At 36.8% G+C, this 27,058-nt stretch overlaps 1 protein-coding gene and 1 long non-coding RNA gene across 2 annotated transcripts in view; both read right to left on the bottom strand.

The window, feature by feature from the left end:
* The window catches only part of LOC134671955 (uncharacterized), a 346,096-nt gene that overhangs the window by 108,467 nt on the left and 210,571 nt on the right, over window positions 1–27,058 (bottom strand). The gene's annotated exons all lie outside the window — the stretch shown is intronic.
* LOC134671942 (G-protein coupled receptor dmsr-1-like) overlaps window positions 1–27,058 on the bottom strand; it is a 92,504-nt gene that overhangs the window by 15,104 nt on the left and 50,342 nt on the right. Inside the window, exons 2-4 of the mRNA XM_063529817.1 lie at window positions 16,532–16,931; window positions 15,892–16,050; window positions 14,418–14,554 (exon numbers count right to left, since the gene is read on the bottom strand). Of these exons, the coding sequence (XP_063385887.1) occupies window positions 14,418–14,554; window positions 15,892–16,050; window positions 16,532–16,801 (566 nt within the window). The 5' untranslated portion in view covers window positions 16,802–16,931. The remainder of the gene's footprint in view (window positions 1–14,417; window positions 14,555–15,891; window positions 16,051–16,531; window positions 16,932–27,058) is intronic.

Below are 27,058 nucleotides of genomic sequence, written 5' to 3'. Positions count from 1 at the left end.
GCAATGTGGTGACGAAAGCATAAGATGGATAAGACTTTTAAATTACTGATTTTATAACAAAAAATATATTTATTGTTATAAAATCAGTAATTTCCAAATAATGGTGAATTATAACTTTACAAATACGCACCTCATCATGTACACTCTTTGTACACTAGATGTAGAGAGGTAATTTTAATTTTCCCTGTATGGTGTATGTGTATAGTGAACTTATAGAAAATATTTAATATAGAAAAAATATGATCATCATGATTTTGGCTTGGCACCAACTCCAAACGCATCAGTTGCTAGCGATTATAAAACGGCGGGATATTTTATTCTATCCTTTTTTAAGTCGGTTTTACTTTTTTAAGATTAATTTTAAATAAATTGTAGTCATATCCATATTATGTACTTACTTTTGACTTTATTTGGATCATTCTACCAATTAATATCCTATATATCAAGGAATATGTACGGAAGGGAGGAGCGAATTGGAATTCTTTAGCAGGTTTGGATTAAAAAGGGGTATCTAAATAACCCGTGAATTTGAGATGACATGCCACATGATATGTAGGTAAGTCATCGTAGTCTAGTCTGCCTACGAAACTGGATATCCTGAGTTTGAATCTTAGAAAATATGTAAGTATTTAGGCAGCTTTGACGACGTTATCCATTTCCGTTCAAAGCTCAAGTGGCTCTCTATACGTTTTCGTCGCCACTCTCACATTTTGTATTTATAAGATGGCTTATAATATACTTACATATTAAGGATGACTCACGCTAGACCGGACCGTGGCCGGGCCGGAGCTTCCAGAGCGTCGTTTTCTATGGAGAGCATCACGTGATCACCGGGGCTCGGGCGTGGCACGGTGCGGGCCCGGCCCGGTCACCTCCCGGAGCCTCCTGACAACCTATTTTTCTCTTCGGGTGGTATTCTACTTGTTTAAGATCTTTGTCCAATATGCATTGCGTCTCACTCTCTCATTAAGCAAAATGTGAGACGCAAATACACATTGGACCAAGATTGGACAGATGGAATACCAACCCTGTGTCGGAATATATTTGCCAAAATAAGAAGGTTGCAAAACGTCATACATTTGTTTGTTAAATATGATGGTATAGCTAATTCGTTACTTGGTCGGTTTATATTAGGTACAGCCGTCTTTGATATAATATACGTCAAGATTATATAGGTTGGATAATGTCTTGATTTATTTTGTGAAATATGGAAGTGTTGCTGAAATGTAATTTAGTCGGATTATATTAAATGAGACATCTATTGATGTTACTGCTTGTAAAAATGATTCAATAATGAGCATGTAGGTTTATAATGAATATTAAGATAGAGTCTGGCTAGCCAAAAATTGTTGACGGATATTTCGTTGTTGTATCACCAATTGTCTATGATTTAAAAAAAAGCTAAAAGTCAGTTGTCAATTTATGTCATTCATTCAAATTGTTTGCGGTTTATAAGGGGTTTATTTTAATTAATATTAATAATATCTATACTGAGTGAGGTTCGCAAACTATTATTCAAGCTCGTAAATAATTACGACAATGTGTGATGTCGACGTGTAGCGTTGTATAACGAAAAACTGCAATGTTTACAACTCCAAAACAAATGTAAACAAATTAGAAGGTTGGTGCTCTATAATTATTTTGATACTTAACATTTAGCATATTTGGCATAGTACCTACTTATGTTTTTTTTTTGGTAATAGATTAATATTACGGTATTATCGAGCTAGGTCTTATTTATAGGTACTACATTTCATTTTTTGCCTTGTTACAATGGTTATATTATATGGTGAGAAAGTGTTAACACATATGTTTATCGTTGACTGTACTTTACATAGTGGTAGAGTCGCACCAAACAAAGTCTGCAGCGGATTTGATAGCCCACGCAGTGTAAGTATTAAGTATACGTCATAATTTCATAGAAGTTTGACATTTAAAATGACACTTGCACTGCGTGGGCTAGCAAAATCGCTGCAGACTTTTTACGGTCTGACTATAGAAATTATGTGAGCTGACTGAGTGCACGTCAACGTATATTTAACTTACTTATAAGTTATATCCTTAGGTACCTTACGTGTGCACAGAAAATCAAAAATATTTTCTAGTATCAAAACTATAATTCCTACTACACAAAGTGTGACCAGCCGAAGATTTTTTGAATTTCCCGCCAAACATTTGGGTAAAATTTCAGTAGCCAGACTCTACTATATAGTTTTTTCTCACATTACCACTTATTATATGGAGTGTAGAAGTAACTTATTACCTACTTAGATACTTTTTTATTTCGTACGAAGTTCATAGAAATATCTCGGTAGAAATATATATGACAATACCGTATCTATAGTTGGTCAAACCAAATTTGTCAGTAAATAAGAACAAAAAAACTATACTCATCCTTTTCTTTTGGGTGTTAGTACTAGTGTAAGACCAAGATAGCGTGATTCTCTCTATCTATGTTTGAAATGAGACAGTCCTTTGACAAACTATAATAACCATTTTTATTCATTCATTTAGAATTCAACTGATCTTCTCTGCCTGCATAGAGTACAAATTTACATCATAACTATGCCTTAAAAGCCCACTCCACACTCGTGCGCGAATCTTGGCTTCGCGCTGCGATTCGCACACAAGTGTGGAACGGGCTAAACAGTTTTATGTCAACTTTTCACCATGATATTGATGCATACTTACTTACTCTTTGCATCCAGGTGACTTGTTTACAAATGGCTTACCGCAAAACGCGATAATCAAAATTTCGTTATCTGCCTCTGTCGATAAGAGAAGCAGATATCGAGTGATTGCCTCTGTCGATATGCAGGGAAGCAGATATCGAGTGATTGCCTCTGTCGATATGCAGAGAAGCAGATATCGAGTGATAGATAGGCAGAAACCGAAATGTTGGTTTTCGTGTTTCGCAGTAGGTCCTGGGGTTAGTGAGAGTAACGCCCCATAAGCAGAATGTTCCGTAATATTCCTTATTTCCTGCCTAAAATTACCCAAAGGCACTAACTACTGAAATAATACAATAGAACTCTTCGTATATTTTATTGTTCTTATATAAATGACTAAGGGTGGTATTCCACCGTCCTATCCAATTTCTTTGTCCAATGTCATTGCGTCTCACTCTCTGATGTGAGACTCAATAGAAAGTCAGACCAAGAATAGTCTGCAGCATATTTGATAGCCCACGCAGTGAAAGTGTTATTTTAAACGTCAAACTTCTTTGAAATTATGCCGTATAAATGACACTTGCACTGCGTGGGCTATGAAATCCGCTGCAGACTTTTATTGGTCCGACTTTACACATTGGGCAAAGAAATTGGATAGATGGAATACCATCCTAAAAGACGTGGAACGCGTCAGGGGGACCGCTAACCATGCCAAATAATCATATAAGTGCCTCTCTTTCGCGCAAATAATCATAAGAGTGATAGAGAGGCAAATATATTAATTAATGAAGTGGTTCGCGGTTATAACCCTGTATAAGAATCAAACCAGGGTATACTGCGTGTGCAACAATTTAAATTACAATTCTGCTAGGGACGGCCATTCCGTGAGCGTCAGGATGGCGGGTGGACCTCAGCGAATTCGAACGAAATGTTTATAAACATATTGTACCTTCGGTGTACTTTAGTGTACTTTTAATAGAATCCAGTGTACTTCTCCCGGAAACGAAATATTTATCGAAAAAGGTCCACCCGCCATTCTGACGTCAGGATGGCGGGTGGATCTGTGAAATATTGCATTATTTCACGCAAAATGTATGTTTTTATATTGTACCTACAGTGTACTTGCGTAAACTATGAATAGAAACCAGTGTACCTACTTCTTCCGGAAACGAGATATTTAACAAAAAAGGTCCACCCGCCATTCTGATGTCAGGATGGCGGGTGGACCTGTAAAATCTTGGATTATACCGCATTTTTACAAGCTTTTATTTAGTTTGTCTGTCTGTCTGTCTGTAATCAAATCTTGCAAGTTAAATTTGATCCACTTCCCGGTTTCCGATTGTAAGTCGGGTGACTATGCAATATTATGGTGTCATCGAGCTGATCTGATGATGGAGACCGGAGGTGGCCATAGGAACTCTGTGATAAAACAACGAAACCTAATTGTGTTTGGGGTTTTTAGAATTGTCTCGATGAGTATTAGTTGCCTGTGGAAAAAAGTACAGTCGAAGATAAAAGCTTGTACCAAAAATGAAATTTTTGCCAAAAACTTATTATTACATATCAAACAGCAAAGAATAAAAATTTATTGAATAGGTATTCATTATCTCCTTAGATGTGGCTGCTACAGTCTTGATTTGCCGAGTGATCATCGCTTTCCGGTTGCAACTTGGTGCCATCGAGGAATGTCCATGGTACATACATGAAAAAAAAATCGTTTATAATACAATTAATTGTATCACAATACCTATTTTGATTCTATCGCGAGCATATATACACTCTTTGGTACTTTGTTTTATAAGCTAGGTGAACCTAGTGATTATACTCGCTAATCTCGCTATGGCCAAGGCTTAACCCGGGTGGAATTTGGGCAGTTTCTCTTCCTTCCTCTCTATAAGTAATATTTTTATTAATAACACACACGACGAAACACTCGACGGAGATCCCTCTTAATTGTCCCGCAATGTAAACTAGCAAAATCTAGAAAGTCACTCGCTGTTGTTGGGGCAAAATTGTACAACTCGCTTCCTACCGAAATAATTGAATCATGCGATACAACATCCGATAAAAAACTCAAAACACTTTTAACTGAACTGGCGTGTTATACTGTTGACGACTTTGTCAATAGGGCAGCCATCCCAACCACATAAAAAAAAATTGTAAAATGTATATAAATTAATTAATCAGCAATAATTTAATGTAATTTAATTATTTATACTATTGTAAAATGACCTGTAACATACTAAATTTTATTAATAAATATCTGAATCTGAATCTGAATAAAAAATAATCAAAACATATACCATCAAAATTATTTACCATACTTCATGTCATAACAATAAAATTATAATACAGTCGCCATCAGATATATCGGAGCGGCCAAGGTGCTCACAAATATCTGAAAACGCGTTTATTGTCAAGGCGTTAGAGTGCGTGTTCAGATATTGTGAACACCTTGGCCGCTCCGATATATCTGATGGCGACTGTACCTAAGCACCGAAACCTTACATAGCGCTGTTTTTTGGAAATACTGTAGGTACATTACATACATACATACATAATAATTATTACTATTTGATTTATCTTCACAGGACCGTAGGTCTACGCTACGAAGTCTAGGAGTATAATATATAAAAGGTTTCAACTCAATACGGACCCGTTCCCGAAATAAAGGGTATCGACAGACAGACGGCCGGACGGGCAGACGGACAGACGGACGGACGGACAGACGGACAGACGGACAGACGGACAGACGGACAGACGGACGGACGGACGGACGGACGGACGGGCAGACGGGCAGACAGATGGACGGAAGTGATCCTTTAAGGGTTCCGTGTTTTCCTTTTGAGATACGGAACCCTAAAAAATAACTTTTGCTTATCATAGCGCTCTTTCTTTGGACATACGTATGTGTACAGTAATATTAAATTTATTTTACTCCTCTTCTTATTTCTCACGTATGCAAGTAGTACGTCTTGAAAAAAAAACGTGAAAGACATCACTGTTAAGGTTACTAGGTATTACTTCTAAAACCAAAAAATATACTTACAGACAAACCTACGTACATACAATATACTTACAAATATTTTAAAAACAATCCTCCTACTTCAATATCATGGGTGCATGCCTGCATGGGCCCCATATGATATAGACATTTGATCCTTTACAAAAACTTATCATCTAGCCTAGTTGTCTAGTCTAGTAGTACTAAGTTGTCATACCTACAAGACAAAAGCATTTCGAAAGCCACATAATCATGGAACACCTCATCTATGTGTAGTTAATGCAAATGCTGTATTTGTCTAAGAAAATAAAATCTCTTCACACGATCAGGGTTTCACCCTTAAAACACAGAAATAATTTGGGTTCGTATGTTTTGGCGCAAGATAGGGAAAGCTGGAAGATACTCCACCGACAAGAGAAATAAATAAGTTAATGATGATGATGTTTTGGATAGCTAATGAAATCCTAAAATACAGACAGACAAACATCCTGGGGAAGAGAACAGCATCAATGCATACTAATATATAGGTATTACAAAGGCGAAAGCGGGTTCCTATGCATATTCAAACGGCACTACACCATAATCATACCTATTTTTGCCAATACCTTGACGCGCGGGGTAACACGATACATTACCTGCATTCAACGTGTTCTTGCATATTTGTGAAGTATGCTCTATGCAAACATACCTTCTTTCAGAAGACTAACCACGTTGCCATGGTAGCAACATCCTCATGAAAAATAACATTCGTGTCAAAGATTTGAATATACTTCAAAATAACATATTAGTTGTACTAAGACGTATTAAATAAACAATAATTAAAAATGCTTCAGCTTTCTTGTTCTTCTAAACGTGAGTACTTCTCATAAATCTTGAGAACTTCACATGGTAGCAGAGGTGAAACTGTAAGTACGAGTACCAAGTCGAAATGTCGAACATAAAAATCGATCCACTCACAAAGGATAATTACGACACTTGGGTAATTCAAGCCGAAGCCGTCCTAGTACGACATAAATTATTTAAATATGTTGAAACAGCCTTAGCTGCTGACGCAACTGCCGACACAAAAGAAAAGGATCGATTAGCGAAATGTGAACTCGTCCTGATTATTGCTCCGTCCGAGCTGAAACAAATTAAAAACTGCGGCACTGCGAAAGAAGTATGGGACAAATTAAAGAACACATATGCCAGTAAGGGACCTGCGCGGAAAGCGACCCTTCTTAAACAGCTGATCCTAACTAAATTAGACAATCAAGATGTACGAGCACACTTGAACAAATTTATGGACACAGTTGACAAGCTGGCTGATATGGATGTTACTATAAATGAAGACTTGTTAACTATCATGATGTTATATAGTCTCTCTCCCGAATATGAGAATTTCAGGGTTGCAATTGAAACGCGGGACACTCTACCTAAGCCTGATGAGCTTAAAACGAAAATTCTGGAAGAGTTTGAAGCCAGGCATAACAATAACGTGACCAATGATGACGTACCTGGATCCTCATATGAAGAAGAAGCATTATACGCGTCCTGTAAAATTTGCAAAAGAAAAGGCAACATTTTTAAACGCAGAACGCACAAAATTTGTACAAGCTGCTGGAATAAAAACAATGAGAAACCTCAACAACAAAAACAAAAACCTACATCTCATCGGAACCACATCGCTTCGCAGCAATGTCTTCTAACAAAAAATAAGAAGCTCGAAGACAGCAAATGGATTGTGGACAGCGGCTGTACCTCTCACATGACGTACCAAAGAGATCTGTTCAAGAAAATTGATAAAACATCCAGTCAACTAAACTTCGCAACTGAAGAGTTTACTGCAGATATTGAAGGAAAAGGTACAGTCTCTTTCATTACAAAAAATGGCAGCGGTGATGCACTCACACACCTGAAAGACACACTATACGTACCTAGCCTATGCACCAACCTAATGTCTGTCAGTAAGATAACGGACGCTGGATGTACAGTTCTATTCACGAAAAACAAGGCAATAGTAAACAATCCAAAAGATAAGATTATTCTCACTGCCTACAAAGAAAACGGTCTCTATTATATTAAACCAAGCAAGCATGAGTGCTACAACCTGGCCACTGATGATGATGAAACACCTACAATTACCACAAAAATTGAATCATCTAGCATCGAAGATTGGCATAAGAAATTGGGACACATGAACACCAAAGACATGAAATTAGCACTTCAAAATCAAAACATAATTGGCTTGCAATTTAATCCTAAAGAAACATTACCGGAATGTGAAGCGTGCATTCAAGCAAAAATGCATCGAGTACCGGCTCCTCGCGAGAAAACAACTCAAAGAACGACTGAACGCTTACAAATTGTTCACTCTGACGTTTGTGGACCTATACGAACTCCCACAATAAGCGGTAACAAGTACTTCGTCACATTCATCGACGATTACTCCCGATACAGTCGAGTTTACCTGCTGAAATGCAAGAGCGAAGTCTTAGAAAAATTTAAAGAGTTTAAAGAGTTAACTGAAACGCACACGGGGAACAAACTCAAGGTATTACAATCCGATAATGGCACAGAATATATCAACAGGGACTTCGACGCTTATCTGAAAAGCTGCGGGATACAGAGAAGACTTAGTGCCCCGCACACACCGCACCAAAATGGATTAGCAGAAAGAAAAAATCGTACCCTGATTGAAAAAGCTAGAGCCCTAATGATTGACGCAAACGCGCCACTAAAATGCTGGGGTGAAGCAATCATGACAGCGAACTATTTGTCTAACAGGAACTTAAACAGTGCTATAGAAAACAAAACACCATTTGAACTATGGGTTGGTAGAAAACCAATTATTCACCACCTGTATATATTTGGCTCTAAAACTTTTGTTCTCATTAAAGGCACCAATGGTCACAAATTTGCACCAAAAGCAATTCCTGGCATGTTCGTTGGCTACTCTGAAACATCAAAAGCATTCAAGATTCTTCTACCATCCAAAAACAAAGTGGTAATATCGAAGGACATCCGTGTGATGAAATCCATGTTTTACGACGACACAAACAAAAACGACATCACCAATATCTTCAACAATGATTGTTCCTTCGAATCTCCAGAACCTTCAAAACCGTCAAGATTACCACGTAAGCAAGTAACAATACAGCTTGACGACAATGAAGATGGAGACGTCATACCTGTAAACGACTCGGAAGACGAAGATCTCGATGATACGTTGCAACCAAACTCGGTCAACAGCACTGAAGAAGTTCAACAATTGGAACCACAAAACTATGAAAGCGAGTACGAATCTCTTTCCGGTTCTCACAACTTCATCGATGATGACGAACCTTCTGATATTGAGGATGTAGAAGATCTAAATGAAACATTCGATCCACATGCTTCAACTTCAACTCCACCTCGAACTTTGAGAGACAGGTCTACCATCGCAGCTCCAAAAAGGTACGACGATTTTATTTTGGCTGCAGCTGAAGAAGTTGAAAATCTTCATAAACCGAAGGAACCTGAAACTTTCAAAGAGGCTATGGAATCGCCAGACAGCGAAAAATGGCAAGAAGCAATGAAAAGTGAAATTCTCTCATTGAAAGAAAACCAAACTTGGGATCTGGTCGAGCTACCCAAAGGACGCAAAGCCCTGCCATGCAAATGGGTATTTAAGTTAAAAATGAACCCCGATGGTTCCGTCGAGAGGTACAAGGCCAGAATGGTCATCAAAGGCTATTCCCAGATACCTGGAGTGGACTACGACAGAACGTTCAGCCCAGTGGTTCGTCTGAGCACTGTGCGTTCACTGCTTGCTGTCGCTACTCGTGAAAACCTGAAACTGACACAGTTCGACGTGACGACCGCCTTCCTAAACGGCGAAGTCAAGGAAGAACTATATATGAAACAGCCCGAAGGTTATCGTGATGGAACTAAAAGAGTCTGTAAATTAAAACGCAGCCTTTACGGATTGAAGCAAGCGCCACGCTGCTGGAATACCTGCATAGCAGAGTTTTTACTGAAAACTGGATTCAAGCAGAGTGGAGCGGATCCATGCCTATTCACGCAAACCAAAGGCCAATCCAAGGTCGCTATAGCTCTTTACGTGGACGATGGACTTGTAGCGCACAACTCAACGACAGCAGGTGATGAGTTTTTGAAGGAACTAAAAGCTAGATTCAAAATCACGACAAAACCTGCGTCTTACTTCCTCGGAATGGAAATTAACGTGCAAAAAGACTCCATATCTCTATGCCAAAAGTCATATATCAAGAAAATCCTAGAAAAATATGGAATGTCACATTGCAAGTCAGCACCGTCACCCTTGATCAAAGATAATGATGCGGGAGCGGATGAAAACATGAAGTCGAACTTCCCTTATAGGCAAGCCGTAGGCGCCTTGGCATATCTGTCCGTAGGTACAAGGCCTGATATCTCGTACGCTGTTGGAGTCGCCTCAAGACATCTAGAAGCACCTAAAAAGGAAGATGTGATGCTAGTTAAGCGCATCTTCAGATATCTGAAAGGGACCCAAGAAAAGGGCTTAATATTTACGAAAAAGTCAAGGCCGCACTTGGTCTGCTACAGCGACGCAGATCATGGAGGAGACCAGTCTACTGGACGATCGACTTCCGGTATGGTATGCCTATTCTCTGGCGCCGCTATAAGCTGGAGAAGCCAAAAGCAAACCACAGTTTCTATTTCTTCAACGGAGGCTGAAGTCATAGCGGCGAGCGAAGCGGCTCAAGAAATACTATGGCTGAATAGATTGTTTAATGATCTAACAAAAACGGAAAAGCCAGTCTTAAACTTAGACAACAAGTCAGCAGTCTACTTAGCGCACAACCCCAAATACGAATATCACAAGCGCACCAAACATATCAAACTAAAACACTTCTTTGTTAGAGAATGTGTAAGCAATGAAGAGTTCAATGTCCAACAAGTTCCTGGGGAAGTCCAACTCGCTGACATATTTACCAAGCCGCTATTCGGGCCCAGACTACAGGATTTGAGTTCCAGAATGGGACTTAAGAATTTAACCTAAAATTCTTAAAGCTTCCGAGGGTGTGAAGTATGCTCTATGCAAACATACCTTCTTTCAGAAGACTAACCACGTTGCCATGGTAGCAACATCCTCATGAAAAATAACATTCGTGTCAAAGATTTGAATATACTTCAAACAACATATGCATTGTACTAAGACGTATTAAATATAATTAATTAAAAATGCTTCAGCTTTCTTGTTCTCATAAATCGTGAGAACTTCACAATATTCAAATACATTTAGTATCTTACTACAAATTTAATATCACTATTTTTTCTTTTGACATGTTTATTATACTATTCGAAAAACATGACAGCGTCAAATATTTAAAAGTCGTAAAATGTAAAAAGGTATAAGAAAAGAGTCCAAACATATTATTTAAGAGTCGGACCAAAGAAGGACTTTTTTAAATATTAGATCTAAGCATTAGAATCTTAGTACTTATAGGCTAAGCCTAAAGTGCAATGCAAGCTAATGAATAAATATAAACTAGCAACCCATATTTAAAATCAATTATATTGTTATCTTCTTCTGCACGACTTACAAAATATACCTAATTTCCAAATCGATATCTTATACTTTTTGAGTAAAATAGCTGTGACATATGGACAGACAGACAGACAGAGACAGACAGACAGGCAGACAGACGGACGGACATGACGAAACTGTAAGGGTTCTGTTTTTGCCATCTTGGCTTCTTTTTCACCAGAGGAAAGTAAGTAAGTAGATAGTTTATTTTTTGTAACCGACACAATTCTATCTTAGTGTAACGAGCTTAATAGTTTTTATTTACTTACTTATTTTATTGAGAGCGCACCACCGACATTCTTAGTGGTGGTACTGTATTCGCTGTGGCCGAAAACAGCTTGTCTGAAATTATCTTATACCGATACTTTTTAAATTTTTGTTACTTTGTCGCAGCCATTGGAAATTTCTCCTCTTTTAAACTCGTTTTTCATGCATGGGTTCCTGAAATTGAACATATCTGAACTGAACACATGAACACTGAAGAACGTGGCATTGATGGGAGAAAATAATGTCAAAACCAGATAAGCTGAAAAATCTACATTTGTAGAATGTAACTAAATGCATTGGGTACCACTACAGTTTGCTGACGACTACCTAAATATTCCATAATATCAATATCCAGTGAGGAAAACGGGAACTATGTTTGTATGGAGAACCGGTCATTCCCTTTCCTCTTAATAGCTTAATATACTTTGGCACATGATTATACATATTTATTAATAGGTACATGCACTGTATTTCCATATCTTACCTTAAGCAGAGAGCCAGACGGTGAATGCTGGATATTGGTTTCTGAAATCTTGTTTTTGTTTTACCAAACGTTGTTTAATTCTGCCGTGTGGACGGCTTCGAAAGAATCTTGAGTCATATGTAAATAAAGCTCTTTACATCATGTTGTATGTACCTATTCTTATTTTTCCGAACGTGTCGACGTGGATGTACGCCCTAGAGTATGCAGTAGCCTCTGAATCAGTCATTAAGGCAGCTAGGGCCAATATTTTGATTATATTATTTCCTTCCATATCCGCTTGCTTCCGATTTCCGATCGAACCATTGTTTTCAATCTGATTGACATTTATTATGACATTTGTCATGAACAGTCAGCTCGGACGTCCCGGTCGGCTCGGATAGGGCTGGGTAGGACTCGAATCCTTTGAATCCTCTGCTTGAAGACTACTCAATTTTCTGACCCTTATAATTAAGTTTAAACTCGAGTTCTTTTCAACTAGATAGAGACCAAAGTCTCTTGTAGAGACTTGAGTACTTTTCAGAGAACTCTCGTTTTTTTACAAAAAAAAAATCGAAATGCATTGTCTTTATGTATAATTTGTAGATTAGATACGTACATAAATCATAAAATAACGCTTAATTTCGTTACTGTTATATAGGAAAAACCTATAAATTTTTTCACGGAGTCTTTATTTGGAGGCTCTTGTCCTTTTGAGTTGCTCTTAAAAAGGACTACAAAGGACAGAAGTCGGGAGAAGTTTTTTAAGCGCAGAGTCTTAAAACGAGCTGTGCCTACATCAAATTCAGACTCAAAGGACTCGAGTTCCTACATGTAAACACTAGAGGCTCGGGCATTGCTCGGACAACACTAGTGTTAATGTAATAAACGGGTGGCCCTGACGCCTCGGCCCCGGAACGGCCCGGTCACGGTGGCGCTCCTGACAGCTCCTGCGTCGGCTCGCTCCGGCCCGCCCCGGTCCGGGCACGGCCCGGTCTAGCGTGAGTCATCCTTTATTATATATTTTTCTTTCCCGGAACTCCCCGCTCTCTTAAAAGCTTTTCAATTATCCGCGTTCTGTTACGTAGTCACGCACTCACGCAATACGCTTCTTTTCATCCTATCCACCTAGTTCAATTTTCTTTTTATGTTCCAAGCTGTTCGACTTTGGAATTTTTCCCGTTTGGAAATGAGGCGCGGATCTCTTGTGGTATTAAAATAACGTAATGAGTTGTATATTTTATGTACCTACGTGTAATTTTAGTTAATACTGTGTATTTCTGCAATGTTCTGCCGCCAGATTGCAGCACTAGCGCCTATAGAAAACAATAGAGTAACTTATACATACCGTGCCTTAAACAGTTTTTTGGGAGTTTGTTAACAAGGGCCTACCGGGAAACGCGAAAATCGAAATTTAGTTATCTGCCTCTTTATCTGTCGAATATGCACGAGTGATAGAGAGGTTAGATAACGAAATTTCGATTTTCTTGATTCGCGGGAGACCCCCAGATTGTGATGGATTGTGGTAGTGGCGCCCCCTACGTGGAGTTTCGCGTAATATTCTCTATTAACTCAGCATATTCTAGCATATTATATTCCTTCTACACTCCATAATATTATATTGGATTCTATTATATACTGCAAACTTTCTTATGAACTTTAGCAATCTTTTTCCTATTATTTTTGTTGCTTTTTTCATATGTGATTTTCTTAACGGAGCATAATTCAACATTGTTATATTTAATAGGATTAATTTCGTCTGCAATTTTTGCAACGATTTATCTACTTAATGATGCTCCATTACTTCATTGTAACAATGAAAACCAACCCAGTCCTTAGTAATAAAGAATCTACTTGGACGATTAAATATAATAATCCTGTGAAATTATCTGGGAGCTTTTAATAAAGTTAATTTACTAAGTGCAAAATTATGAACTAGACACTTAATAGGTAACTTAAGCTATCACTAATAAAAGTTTAGTTGCCATTTAATATTAATATTACTTACTGTGTAGCTTTTCCCGGAGGAGGAAGGAATGATAATAATATATACGCGCCTGAACTGTCAAGGCATCCTTACAATCCTTACCTAAGTATCCTTTGGCAATCATCGACTTAAAATACGAGATGAGTGACCCGTTTTTAATGACTTGTATGTCTATATTAAAATTGACAAGTCCATAAGATACCTGTTTGTAAAATTTAATCAAAATATGTACGCGAGAAGTAGGAAGGTACAGTCGCCATCAGATATATCGGAGCGGCCAAGGTGCTCACAAATATCTGAACACGCCTCTATTGTCAGGGAGTTAGAGCGCGTGCTCAGATATTGTGAACACCTTGGCCGCTCCGATATATCTGATGGCGACTGTTCATTAATGTAGTAGATATTGTAGGTCTGCATACTCAGGATTATAGTCATACTGGTTTAATTGGCAAATGATAAATAGTCCCAATTGTTTCACTTACTTGATAGCTATATATCGCCAGACAGCCAGGGACAGCGTGAGGAGTATGGACGCAGTGTGCAAGATCTGTGTGAAATGCATGTGGAACAGCATGTACACTGCCCACGAGTGCGGCCTCTCCTCTTGTGCCGGCAGGATCTGAGGAAAAAAGCGATTAAGCAAGAACCTCAAAATGCGATCTTCAAAAATAAATTAAAAAGTTTTATTACTAGATAAAAGTTATTATTCTGTTAGTGACTTTTTAAATAAGTATTTATTTTATTCATAATTATTAACCATGTAGGTACTGACTATTTATTAATTTAATTTCAAATAATGTGTAAAATTTGTTATTTACGTGAGATGAAATATTATAACAATTGTAACATATTTTAATGTATTACTTAATTTAGGAAACTTTGTATAATACGCATGATGATTAATAGTAATAAAAAGTCGTTAAGAGATAATATACAAGAAAACTCATTTCAGCGTTTTTGAAAATTCATCCCCTAAGGTGGCGATTGGCGAAATAGGGGTTGAAAATTTGTATGAAGATCATAATTTTTTTCGAGTGTGGGGCTTGAAACTTTTTATATTATTATTATTAATTCTTTATTTCAGATAAATTTTATCCATACAATTGTTAGTTTGGCTTATGACTACGTTATTTATATGTGCATATTATTAGAATACAATAAAAGTAATTTCAGCGCTTTTAAAAATTCATCCTCTAACAAGTTAAAAAGGAGTTGAAAGCTTGAATCCATTACAAATTACTTTGACTGCCCCCCTGCCTACCTGCCAGGGGGTGGCGGATGTCTACCGGGCTCAAATAGCTTAGCTTTACGTATATTACATATGTGCTAAGTGAATTCATCCGATACCAAAATTTGCACGTCTCATACATTGGGTGACACTACTTCCCTCAGTATATATGTATATGTGTCGCTGAACTTCAAATTTGGGTAAATCCATTCGACCCTCTCAGCAAATATCTACCCTATTACCTTTTCTTAATACCAAAATAGCATAATCTGACAATGGATTTACCCGAGTTTGAAGTTAAGCGACTCATATGTGCATGACTTTGCAATAAATAAATATGTGAAATGAAATGAAAAAGTTAATCAGTCAGCAAAGTCAACAAAATAGTCTATACCTAGTAAGAAACGAATACAATTCGCAGCAATTAGGAGAAAGGCAAAATCTGAGCATTATCTTTAATTAAATTTAAACACATTTAGAAAAATCTACAAAGGGATTAATTTTTCTTTGTTTTATTTGAAATGCAAACAGAAAATCTAATGTGTCTAATTTGAAAGAGCTTAAGTTTACACAAGCATTTTAGAGCATTTTAAACGAAGTCCCACTTGGCCAGGCTTTTTTTAGAAATTATCTTTGTGCTATGGACGTTACAGAATCGGCCAGATCGCGCCGCGTCAGCACCGCCACGTTCAGGGCGTTCGCCAGGCTACCAAACAGAGGGCACTCACCAGGTACCTGTAGACGGCGAAGGGCACGTACTCGAGCATGACGAACACGTCGGCCACGGCCAGCCACTTGAGCAGCCGGTTGATGGGCGCCGCGGCCAGGTCGCGCCGCGTCAGCACCGCCACGTTCAGGGCGTTCGCCAGGCTACCAAACAGGCATACCTGCGCAACATAATTTTACTTCTTGATAATCATTGCAATTTTAATTGTAGCAACTCGAGACATGAAGTCGCTACTCCTCAACAACTCGCCACAAGCCGCCGACAAGCTGCCCTGCGTTAACTGATGGCACTGGTAAAACCAGCGGGTGATGGGGTCGTCACATCACTACGCCTATTTGAGATCATATTTATGTACAAATAGTTTTCCGTGTTTTTTGCGTGCATGGCAAACATTATATTTTAATTAAAGTTTTAAATTATAATGTTTAATTTTCAGTATGTAGGTATTGACGGATTTACTCGGAGTAAGTACCTAAATAAAAATTAGGATTATTTATTATAGATAATTAATTAACTAGCTGAATGACAAGTAGCATGATATTTTTCAGTGAACTCTATTCCCTAAGTAATAAGGGTCCAGACTGGTACTACAGCTACCTAAATAAAATGACTGTTTAAAAAATAGTGATAATTTTACTTACCAACAGGCTAACGTATCCATGTATACTGTTGTAAGCGAGTATAATATCTCGAAACTCCCCCGAGCAGTAATCCAGCTCCGAGCACTCGCTGCTAACCCTGACAGAGATGTTGTTCCTACTCCTCCAGTCTTCCAGGGCGACGAGCACATCCTTGAAACTTGACCGGTTTTTACCATTAAGAAGCGACAGCAAACTTGGTTCATAAATGTAGTTAGAAAACCCGCTCCTGTATGAAGTGTCATTGCCGTACCGGGTGTCGTCGGCTAACATTGTCACGTATTGTTCATCACTTAACGCTACATTTGAATGGTGGTCGCTCTATGATACTATTTCTCACGATTGAGTCATCTATTCTGCAGTTCGTATTTGGGCAATAATCGTATCATCTTTGTTTGTTGATCTGCAAAAAGAAAAACTTATTATTAGCCCAGCTTATATAACACAAGACAACTGTCGCAGTACGATAATTAATATCCTAAAAATGGAACGTAGTTATATATGGCTATGATAGCCTGGTCAAAACCAATAAACTTGTACCATAAGTTACACTCAGGTTTTGAAGTTTTCATAGCACGGTAAGACAAGTGAGCTGTGGAGCCGATATTAACATTAATATTTAAGTTATACTCATCCTCAATCTCATTCAGTAATTTTAACATAGCTATTAATAGTTATTTGTAAAACAAGAGATCAAAGTTTGATATTTCTTCGAGTGCTTATTTTGAGTCCCGTGCAAGCGAAAGATTCTGTAATAGATTCACGAGCGTAGCGAGTAATTTAGAATCTTGAGCGTAGTAAGGGATTCAAAAGCGCACGAGATGTAAATAACTTTGATCTCGTGTAGTACACAAAATTTTTCACCCTAAGCAGTGAGACCATACCTAGAGGGACAGAGATAATAGAACCCAAGTATATCGAACTTGTATTAGACCCCGCATGTTGAAATGACATTTGACTATAAAGGTCACTTGAATGACATTTTGTCTCACTCAGTGAGCAAAATGCGATTTTGCTCACTCATTTTGTCTCACTCAGTGAGCAAAATGCGATTTTGCTCACTGAGTGAGACAATATGACTCAGTGAGCAAAATCGCATTTTGCTCACTGTTTTTAAGAAGCAAAGTACCCTTGTTCGAGCTGCTGAGGTGAAAAAATATTTATATTTAATATATCTGTGCCTCCCGGAAATTTTGTGATTGAAATGTCACCTATTATTTGAAATGTTCGGCTTATAGAAAATGTGGTAATTATAATTTTAATAAGTCCATAATTATCTCTTTTTATACTCTAATTTTAATGTTAATATCGACTATGAATACTCCTATGCCTGGCAAGTATTGATAAGATATTAAGTATTGATTAATTTTTACATTCATTGAACAATTAACGATTACTGTACTAACGCAGTCAAATTAGATAACTATTTATAAATATAAATTCGTATCTTTAGACAACATCCCTATTATAAATATAATGAATGGCACCCATTGAGATATGAATTATGTATTAGGTAAGTACATAAGGTTCATTGGATAAAACGTGGGAAACAACAGCAGGTTTGCGGCTCCGATATATATGTATATGTATAGGTACTTACATTCTAACTAGCTATATTATAATATTCAAGCGCGTTACCTAGAAGGAAATGTTATTACAGAGAAGGGAATTAATTAATACTCGGAAACGAAGATTATGTAATTGTTTTTGTAATACAAGTAGGTAATACTAAGTTGAAGTCGTAAACCAAAGTACAAATTCTGAACTAATTGGATAATTAACTATATGAAAATTGTTGGATGAAATCCTCACCGTAGCAATTTCGCAAACTTACAGTGTGCAATAAGGGAGGTATGTGTCACCCTCGCCCCTTACTTACTTTACTTACCATAACATAAACACCCCCTTTAGATTTACCCCTAAAATATTTATGGCCATGTGATCGTCTAGCTAGAAGTTAGGACCCCACTGAAGTGAACGGCAACCTCAAATTCTTTAATGAGTATCAACTAAATTTTGGACTCTGGTTTTATTTATTATTACCTAGATTTTAATAACAGATATTATGGAATATTAATTATTTATGATAGTAAGGAATAATTTAAAGAAAATTATACTGAATTACAGAAATAGAAAATTATTCAGAATTTATTAGTGTAAAGTAAATTTACTATAAAGTACTGCAGCATGTATGATAATACAAATATACAGGGTGTTTGGTACATCGTTTGCCAAATTAAAACGGCAGATAGGTTCATTTGCTATCTTCTCATGCCTAGAAAAACAAAATTGGTCATGGTTTTAGTTTATTTTTTAGTAAAAATTAGAAATTTACGAAAAACTGTCATAGAAGATTTTTTTTTGCACCAAATTAAAAATTTCTAGGCCTGAGAAGATAGCAAATGACTCAACCTATCGGCCGTTTTAATTTGGCAAACGATGTACCAAACACCCTGTATAAAAATGGTTTTGGTAAAATCCTGTCACACCTACTAAGTTTCCGGGATAACGTAGAAGCAGCACTCCAGAGGTAAGCTCTTTTACACTCTAGCATTTCAAAGTTAATTACAGTTAACTATCATTTTCTAAACGATGTGTATTTATTCACACGTGCTACTCCGTATGCCCGATGCAGGTCTGGAAGGTCTTAGTCCGATTTGCAAGCATCAATCGGAACACCTACCCTACCAATTTACCCGGAAGGGCTATGACCAACACTGCGTAACCTAAACCACCTAGATGATGATGAAAAGAAGCGTCAAGTATCCATCAGTCATCATAATTACTTATCTATTTTAATATTCAAAAGCTAGGGATGGTGATCCCTTAGTCCCATTCCCCAAAACGGATAATCACTGCTAGCCCGATGGTTGAAAAATGAATGCTCCCCCCAACGCTCCGCACTGGCCTTTTATACCTTTTGGCCTATGGCGACATACCGGCGACATAACGGCGACATAGCGGCGACATAATGGTGACATAACGGCGACATATTGGCAACATAATGGCGACATAACGGTGACATAATGGCGACATATTGGCGACATAATCAACATGACCAAGTAATTATACGTATTAAAAATTAAAGGGATCTTATTGATACGGTTTAACACCCCCTGGCACTGACTAAAATAACCGACTTGGGTTCACATTACATCTCAAAACTTTTTTGTAGTAGAAGAATTGCATTGCGAGACTTGCATCTTTTTACATGTAATGTTTTTGATGGGATAATAATATTCAAATATGTGTTTAGTTGTGTTTGCTCAGAGCAAAAAAAGGTCAACCACGGCGTTTCATGAACAAGAGATTTCCTTTAGCAGGATTGGTCCTTAGGACCCAAGGATGGATTTAAGAAGTGGAGCCATCCAGATTTTTGATGTAGGTGGGTGTGGGGGGGGGGGGGGTTTAAGCGTCTGCGACGTTTGAGGTTCATATTTTTTTAAGTTTAGGTTCTAAGTCAAGTTTAGTATCATTTTCAACTAAATCAAAGATGTAGACATAGATTTCAATGAAATCGGTTCAGCGTTTATTGATTTCCCATACAATCCTACACCTTACCTTTAAAATTTTAAGGTTTTTTTTTTAAATAAATACTATTCTATGTTCTTCCCCGGCACTGAAAATATCTCTACAATATCAAATTTTTTATCTAAATCGGTTCAGCGGTTATTGAATCCCCATACAAATTTCCTCCTCCCTTTTCACACCCTTAAGGGATAATTATTGAGATTAAAAGCATGATATGTTATTTCCTGGGACTCAAACTATCTCTGTACCAAATTTTAACTAAATTGGTTTAGCAGTTTAAGCGTGAAGAGGAATTGAAAAAAAAGTATTTTATGTGTTTTTACTTCGGAATGGTGAATTTGGCACCCCCGATTTATACGGAAACGATACCAAACTTGACCTAGTAGCTTAAATGATACAGATATCAAGATCAATTTGAGAGCCCCCCCCCCCCCCTAAAAATTTACATCAAAAATCTCGGTGGCTCCACTTATTGAATCCATCCCTGGGTCCTAAGGACCAATCCTGCCAAAGGAAATCTCTTGTTCATGCAACGCCGTATATTAGCTCCAGCGCCATCCGCTAGTTCAGAGAACGACTGTTTTCTTTTTGCATTTTTTAAGACATACAAATACAATGTAATGTAAATATTACTAAATATGTACATAGGTATGATTCCTAACCTAACTAATGTTAATCACATTTTACTTTGCGTCATTGAGCAATATTTACATACGTAACAGAAGTTCTCATGTAGTCAGTGAAATATTATAATCTTCTAAGTCTTAGAAGATTATAATATTTCACTTTGCTTGTCTTAGAATCTAAGACAAGCAAATATTTACAATTATTTTCAAGTAAATAGGTAGTACTTAGTATTTTCGAGGCAGTAACAAATCTCCCGAAAGATGTAGGACTCATTATTTAGGTATGAATCTAGACGTTTACTGAATAAACGTGACATTTCACAGTGTAAAATTTCAACGCCATTGACATTTAACAATTAGGACAGCTATTTTAAAGACGTATTTACACTGTGCTAAATAGCAAATGCAGGCTGTCCTGCACTTGCTGAGAAGTGCAGGTGTCAAGTGATTAGTAAAATCAACTTCTAAACGGTCACGCTGTTAATGACAAGTGCGAGTGCGAAGTAAAGTGATTAAACGTAGTTGCCCCCGCACACCCAGGTACCCTCACTCGGAGTTTCGTCTATATAAACATTATAAACACAACCGTATCTGCTTGTTTATTGCTTAAAAATTTCGTAATTCTAATCAGTTTTCGCCCTTATTTTTGTCCATGAGTTCGCACTTGCACCTGGACAACGCACAAATAAATAATGCATATTCTACCTAAACGATTGAATAACACTAACACTTGATGGCAAAAGGTACCTTATGGCGGCTGGCTCTTACGTTGAATAGCGCCGCAATAATATTGGAGCGGCGTTAATAATAGCGTAAGCGCCTTACTTAGGTACCTTTACCCGTAGAACGTCACAGGTTATGTTAACTAATCACTTCTCACCTGCACTTGCTACTTCGCAAAAATGTAAACAAGCCTTAAAGAGCGGTGTCTGGCATGGAGACAAGCCGAGTCTCGGGAAACAACAAAGGATAGTTTTGATCTCAGACCTTAAGGGGATGAAAAGGGGCCCACTTCTTACTATGAAAGTCGTATAAGGTACACCCAGGTAAGGTGCACCCATGTGCAATTTCGACTGCGGGGTGATTTCAACTAATCGAAATATCTTCCATGTTTTACATTATGATCCATTATGAATTATCACATGGGTAGTAATGCAATTTCTTACTTTTCGATGTTATTTTATCGACATAGGTACTCGTGACTATTTTTTCTTTGCTATTCATGGTATCATTTTATCTGTCAATCTCAAGTCAATTTAGTTCGCGAGATTCAGGGCTATAACCGCGAAAATTGAAGTTCGCAAATTGCGGGCATTTTTCTCTGTCAGTCTTATAACGCCTTCATTGGAGTAAAAGAGAAACATCCCCGCAATTTGCGATTTTCCGTTTTCGCGGTAGCCCCTCTGGGAGCAAGTTATTTTAAGTGAATGAGATAAGGGCAAGCGAATGATGACATTGATGACACTGCAGAAAATTGACTTCAGATAAAAAGTTGAGCGTAAATTAGTTTTACTTTGAGGCAGTTTTTATTTTATTTTTAGAAACTCTATTGAAATAGACATCGTCGTTTTTGGCGTTCCAAATTAAATTAATCACAAATGTAGGAAAAAATAAACTTCGGTATCATCAACGTCCGATTTCACGACACCCGCAAGCCTGCGGTGAGGTTAGTAAAAAAACAAATACATTCGAATATTAAAAATAATGGTTATTTTCTTTTTATGTTAAGCTTAATTATGCAGCTAACTTTAACTATAAGGGGTTTATGTTCTAAATATGTCATGGAACCTTAGTACTCATTTTGCATTCGAAATATAATAAGTGCCGAATAAGAAAGTGGTGATAATTTAATAAAATTTGTCATCGCCGCATTAAACACGCTTGAAGCAAATATAATAGTGAAGGAAATTTTAGCAAACATAATTTAGAAATTGACTTGCTATGCGTCGATACGTCGATACCCACCTTAGCACACTTTAGTCTAATGAAGACTATAAAATTGTTGGAAAATCTAAAACAGAGCCTTACATAATTAATCATAACATAATTAACAAAAATGTCAACATAAATATTACACAAAGAAAACCCCTGGTTACAACACTATAAAACATCTGTCTAAAAGCAAAGAGGTTGAAATACCTTGCCTTAGCTTCCCATAACCTCAGTTAGAGTCTGTGCGGAAAGAGAAGAGTCGTGGCAGAAACGGGAACTAACATTTTAAATTTTATATGGCAATCAAACCGTTGACATATGTCTTGTAAAAAGTAAACAAACTTCTGTCATTGTATATTATATTAACAAAAACCGCAAGTTTTATGCATAAAATATTTTCAAAACACGATGAAACCGTACATAAAACCACGAAAAATTATATTTAACATTGTTCGGTTTTGTCAGCGGGAAGAAAACGGCTAAAAGCCGACTATCGACTTACAAAAAGTCGCGGAACGTGTTTCCGCTATTCACGGGTATTGATGTTGTATTTAATATTAAATAATTACCTATTTAATAAGCCCCCTAAGTAACTTGTCTCCGGTACATAATCGGTAAGTATATTAATTCAAAATATATTAATTTTCATAAATATGCAGGTCATTCATGATCTTTAAAATAACTGACAAATAGTCTTGATACTTGCCATTTTATGCACATTTATATGTAATTTTTTTTCAGGATTGTGTAAAAGTACCTACGGTATCTCGAATAAAAGACCGCTAAGTAGGTGATATGCAAGAATTCGTAATCTACGTGCCGGATTCAAGCACATCCAGTTCCTCACATCAGTCCCTGGTTGTTCTGAAACTAGCTCAAACATAAGTGACATTGAATATTTTAATTCAGACTTCGATTACAAAGAATAAAACTTTTTCATAAAAATATTTCTTTATTTGTAAGTTCGTTTACTAGGTTCTGTTAGTTACGAAATTATAAGTATTTCATATTTAGCAGACTTTTCGGCGAAGTAAAATATCGTGAGATGAGAGAACCGGACATATCCCAATAAGGCCTACCTACTTATGCACTATTTTTATTCATATTCATATTTATTATTAATAATGTACAGATACATTACAAGTCAAGTTTACAATTGGTTAAATATATCCCAGATAGTAAAATTACAGGTCTAATGCCCAATTTCTACCCGATCTACCCGGTTTTGTATTAAAATAACTGTTGGACTGCACATATTAGGTAGTACATAAATGAGACTCTATCTTGTTTGGTACTAAAATTACAGTTGTTTGGTACTAAAGTTACAAATTCTTAACTAGTTTTAGCAGTTTTGTCAATCGCACTGTCACTTTTTAGTATGTGAGACATAAAAACAAGAGTGTGTTTTAAAAAGAAAACTAGTGCCTGCGCTAAATCAGAGGATTGATTTGACGAGCCGACACCACCACCAGGCTCCGTTTAGTAAGCCGTGGTAAAAAACCGGAACAAAAGGGATACAAGTATCATGACCTTTAGTGTCGTACTATAATCACGTGACCAGTGTTGTCAGCATAGCAAAAACCATAAAATAGCACTGGCGCGCCCTCAAATCCCACGACTCTTCTCTTTCCGCACAGACTCTAATGTGGACAGGGTCTTAGTCATTGAAAATGGATATATACAGGGTGATTCAGGAGACGTGAGCAGGACTAACACAGCGCATTTCGTAAATTATAAGCAACTGTTTCGTATCAGTATTAGTGAGGTTAACGTTAATTTTCTAGTCGTGTTGAAAAAAAAAGTTATTAATTTATTTACGACATGCATGGTCACCCTACAGCTAGAATACTAAACTACCGATATTCTGTGTCAAATTGAATGTCATCACGGACTGGTTACTTTTGAAAACTCGTATCTCACTCAAGTTTGACAGTTTATTTTCTTCGTAATCATAATGCTGGCATTACGGTTAAAGAGGTTTTATGTTTATTAATTAGGTCTTGTAGGGTGACCATGATTGTAGAGAATTAAATTTGCCCTCGCCAAAAAGTTAAAAAATAGGAAAAAGTGTGATTGTTTCACCTAAATACGACGGTGATCGATCAATTATCAGTTACTGAGTGTGCAGGATTAGTCCTGCTCACGTCTCATGAATCACCCTGTATAGACATCAAAATCCAAGGAAAAAAAAATTTTATCTATTCAAACCTCAAAACATTTTAGCGTCTTTCATTTTGTTTATAAAAAATAAAGATTCAAAATACTAGATGTATTTTGTATTTGTTTTCTGCAAACTGTACTTTGCCATGAAATTGAATGTTGATACCAATGTTTACTTAAGGTGGTTCTCCTTGCTCGATTTTCATACAACTTTCTTGGCACCCTAGCTCCTATTATATAGGGTTTCTTCACTTGTATATGTAATGTTTGGGTAGTATATATATTTCTGTCTTCGCTTAACGTAAAAAAATACTAGATTTTGATTAAAATTATTAAGAAAAAAGCCTTTGAATTTTGGTAAAATTTTGCCTCATTGCTTGTTTGTGTGAGTGATGCTTATAGTATCGGTGTAATTCTAACATGGCGACTTCATTTGACAAGTAATCATTTTTAATTTGTCAAAGGTGTAACAGATGGCACTTTAAAACCGCAACACAGATTACCTGTGTATTTTGTTTTATTTTCACTCAATAGAGGGAGGTATATTTAATGCACAAAGCATGTTACGAGTATACTGTATACCTACTCATTTAAGAATCTCCTTTCTGATATAATTTCATTCCCAGATTTAATATAACTTAATAATTATTATGATTATTACACAATAAAATACATTTATATATTTATAGAAAGGTCAGTCCAAACAATCATTCGCGTTACGGTCGTCCACCGAAAACCCTTGTGAATTCTGCTTTCGTTTCGGTAAATGTTCTCTGGAAAAGCCTATATTTATTGTAACATTGATTTTTAAACTAAAATACCTAGCTATATTTTTCTCAAAAATATATAGGCATGTGGAGAAAAATGTCATCTTCTTGTAAATAAACAAGATTCTATAATATCTTCTGCTTGTGCATAACAATAACATGACATTTTTAGGGTTCCGTACCCAAAGGGTAAAAAGGGACCCTATTACTAAGACTTCGCTGTCCGTCCGTCTGTCCGTCTGTCTGTCACCAGGCTGTATCTCACGAACCGTGATAGCTAGACAGTTGAAATTTTCACAGATGATGTATTTCTGTTGCCGCTATAACAACAAATACTAAAAACAGAATAAAATAAAGATTTAAATGGGGCTCCCATACAACAAACGTGATTTTTGACCAAAGTTAAGCAACGTCGGGAGTGGTCAGTACTTGGATGGGTGACCGTTTTTTTTTGCTTTTTTTTGTTTTTTTTTTTTGCATTATGGTACGGAACCCTTCGTGCGCGAGTCCGACTCGCACTTGCCTAGTTTTTTTTCAAAAATGCTGCCTTTCACCCGAGTTAAAACACTCTACTTTTCATTTCGCATACGAGGAAAGTAAAATGCATGTGTTTTTTTAAATACATTTTTATAGTAGGTATTTTTGAGAGTAGGTATTTTCAATTAACAATTTGGCCAAAAGTAATTTATGGAATGGGGAGTCAAATATCAGAATGGAAATTGTATAACAAATCCATTTATACCCAAATTTCAATTGCTTATTGTAAAAAGAATAATAAAATCGTACTTGGAATTGGAACCTAAACTGCTCTAGTGCAGAAACGTATCATTTCCTGCACACCTTTTTACAACAACAATGACCCTCTTTCATATATTCGGTCAAATTGTGCTTTTTGAAAAACTACTTATAGCCAGCCTTTTATGAATGTAGTATGATACCTTAGGGTATGGTGCTTTACGCACACTAGCGTCCCTTCCCCTCCCCCTGACGCAACCCACCCTTTTTGCATGAAATATGTCCCGGTTCACAGTTTTTTACATTTTTTGAGGAAAGTATACATTTTAGGAAAAAAGTGTCAATGAAAGAAATAATCCTTAATAAATTCTTAATAAAAAGGTCATATTCATTTTTTTTATATGATGCACCTAATTCATGTATTAGCTTGTCAAAATTCGAAATAACATAGTTTTTACTTAGGGTTCGAAACTCATTTATTATACACGGTGTAACATGAGGAAACCGAATAATTTTAACAGCGTATTCCTGATCACATTTAGAGACAAAAATGTCCTATAAACTTTTTTGAAATTCGCCTAGTTTCAGAGTTAATACCAATAAAAAAAAAACAAGTTTCTATTGTTACATAGTTCAAAACGCCTTTTTTATGGCGATGTTGCTACTATGGGATTTAGTCTAAATATCCTTATTGATATGTCAAAAAGTGACAAGTAACACTTTGCAAAAACTAAGTTTTACGAATAAAAACCATTTTAAGTGACAAGTTTACCAATAGC

Source organism: Cydia fagiglandana, chromosome 16 (assembly GCF_963556715.1).
Source record: "Cydia fagiglandana chromosome 16, ilCydFagi1.1, whole genome shotgun sequence".
Lineage (NCBI taxonomy): Eukaryota > Metazoa > Arthropoda > Insecta > Lepidoptera > Tortricidae > Cydia > Cydia fagiglandana.
The sequence above is the reverse complement of the archived record's forward strand: the minus strand, read 5'-3'. Positions and strand labels throughout refer to the sequence as shown.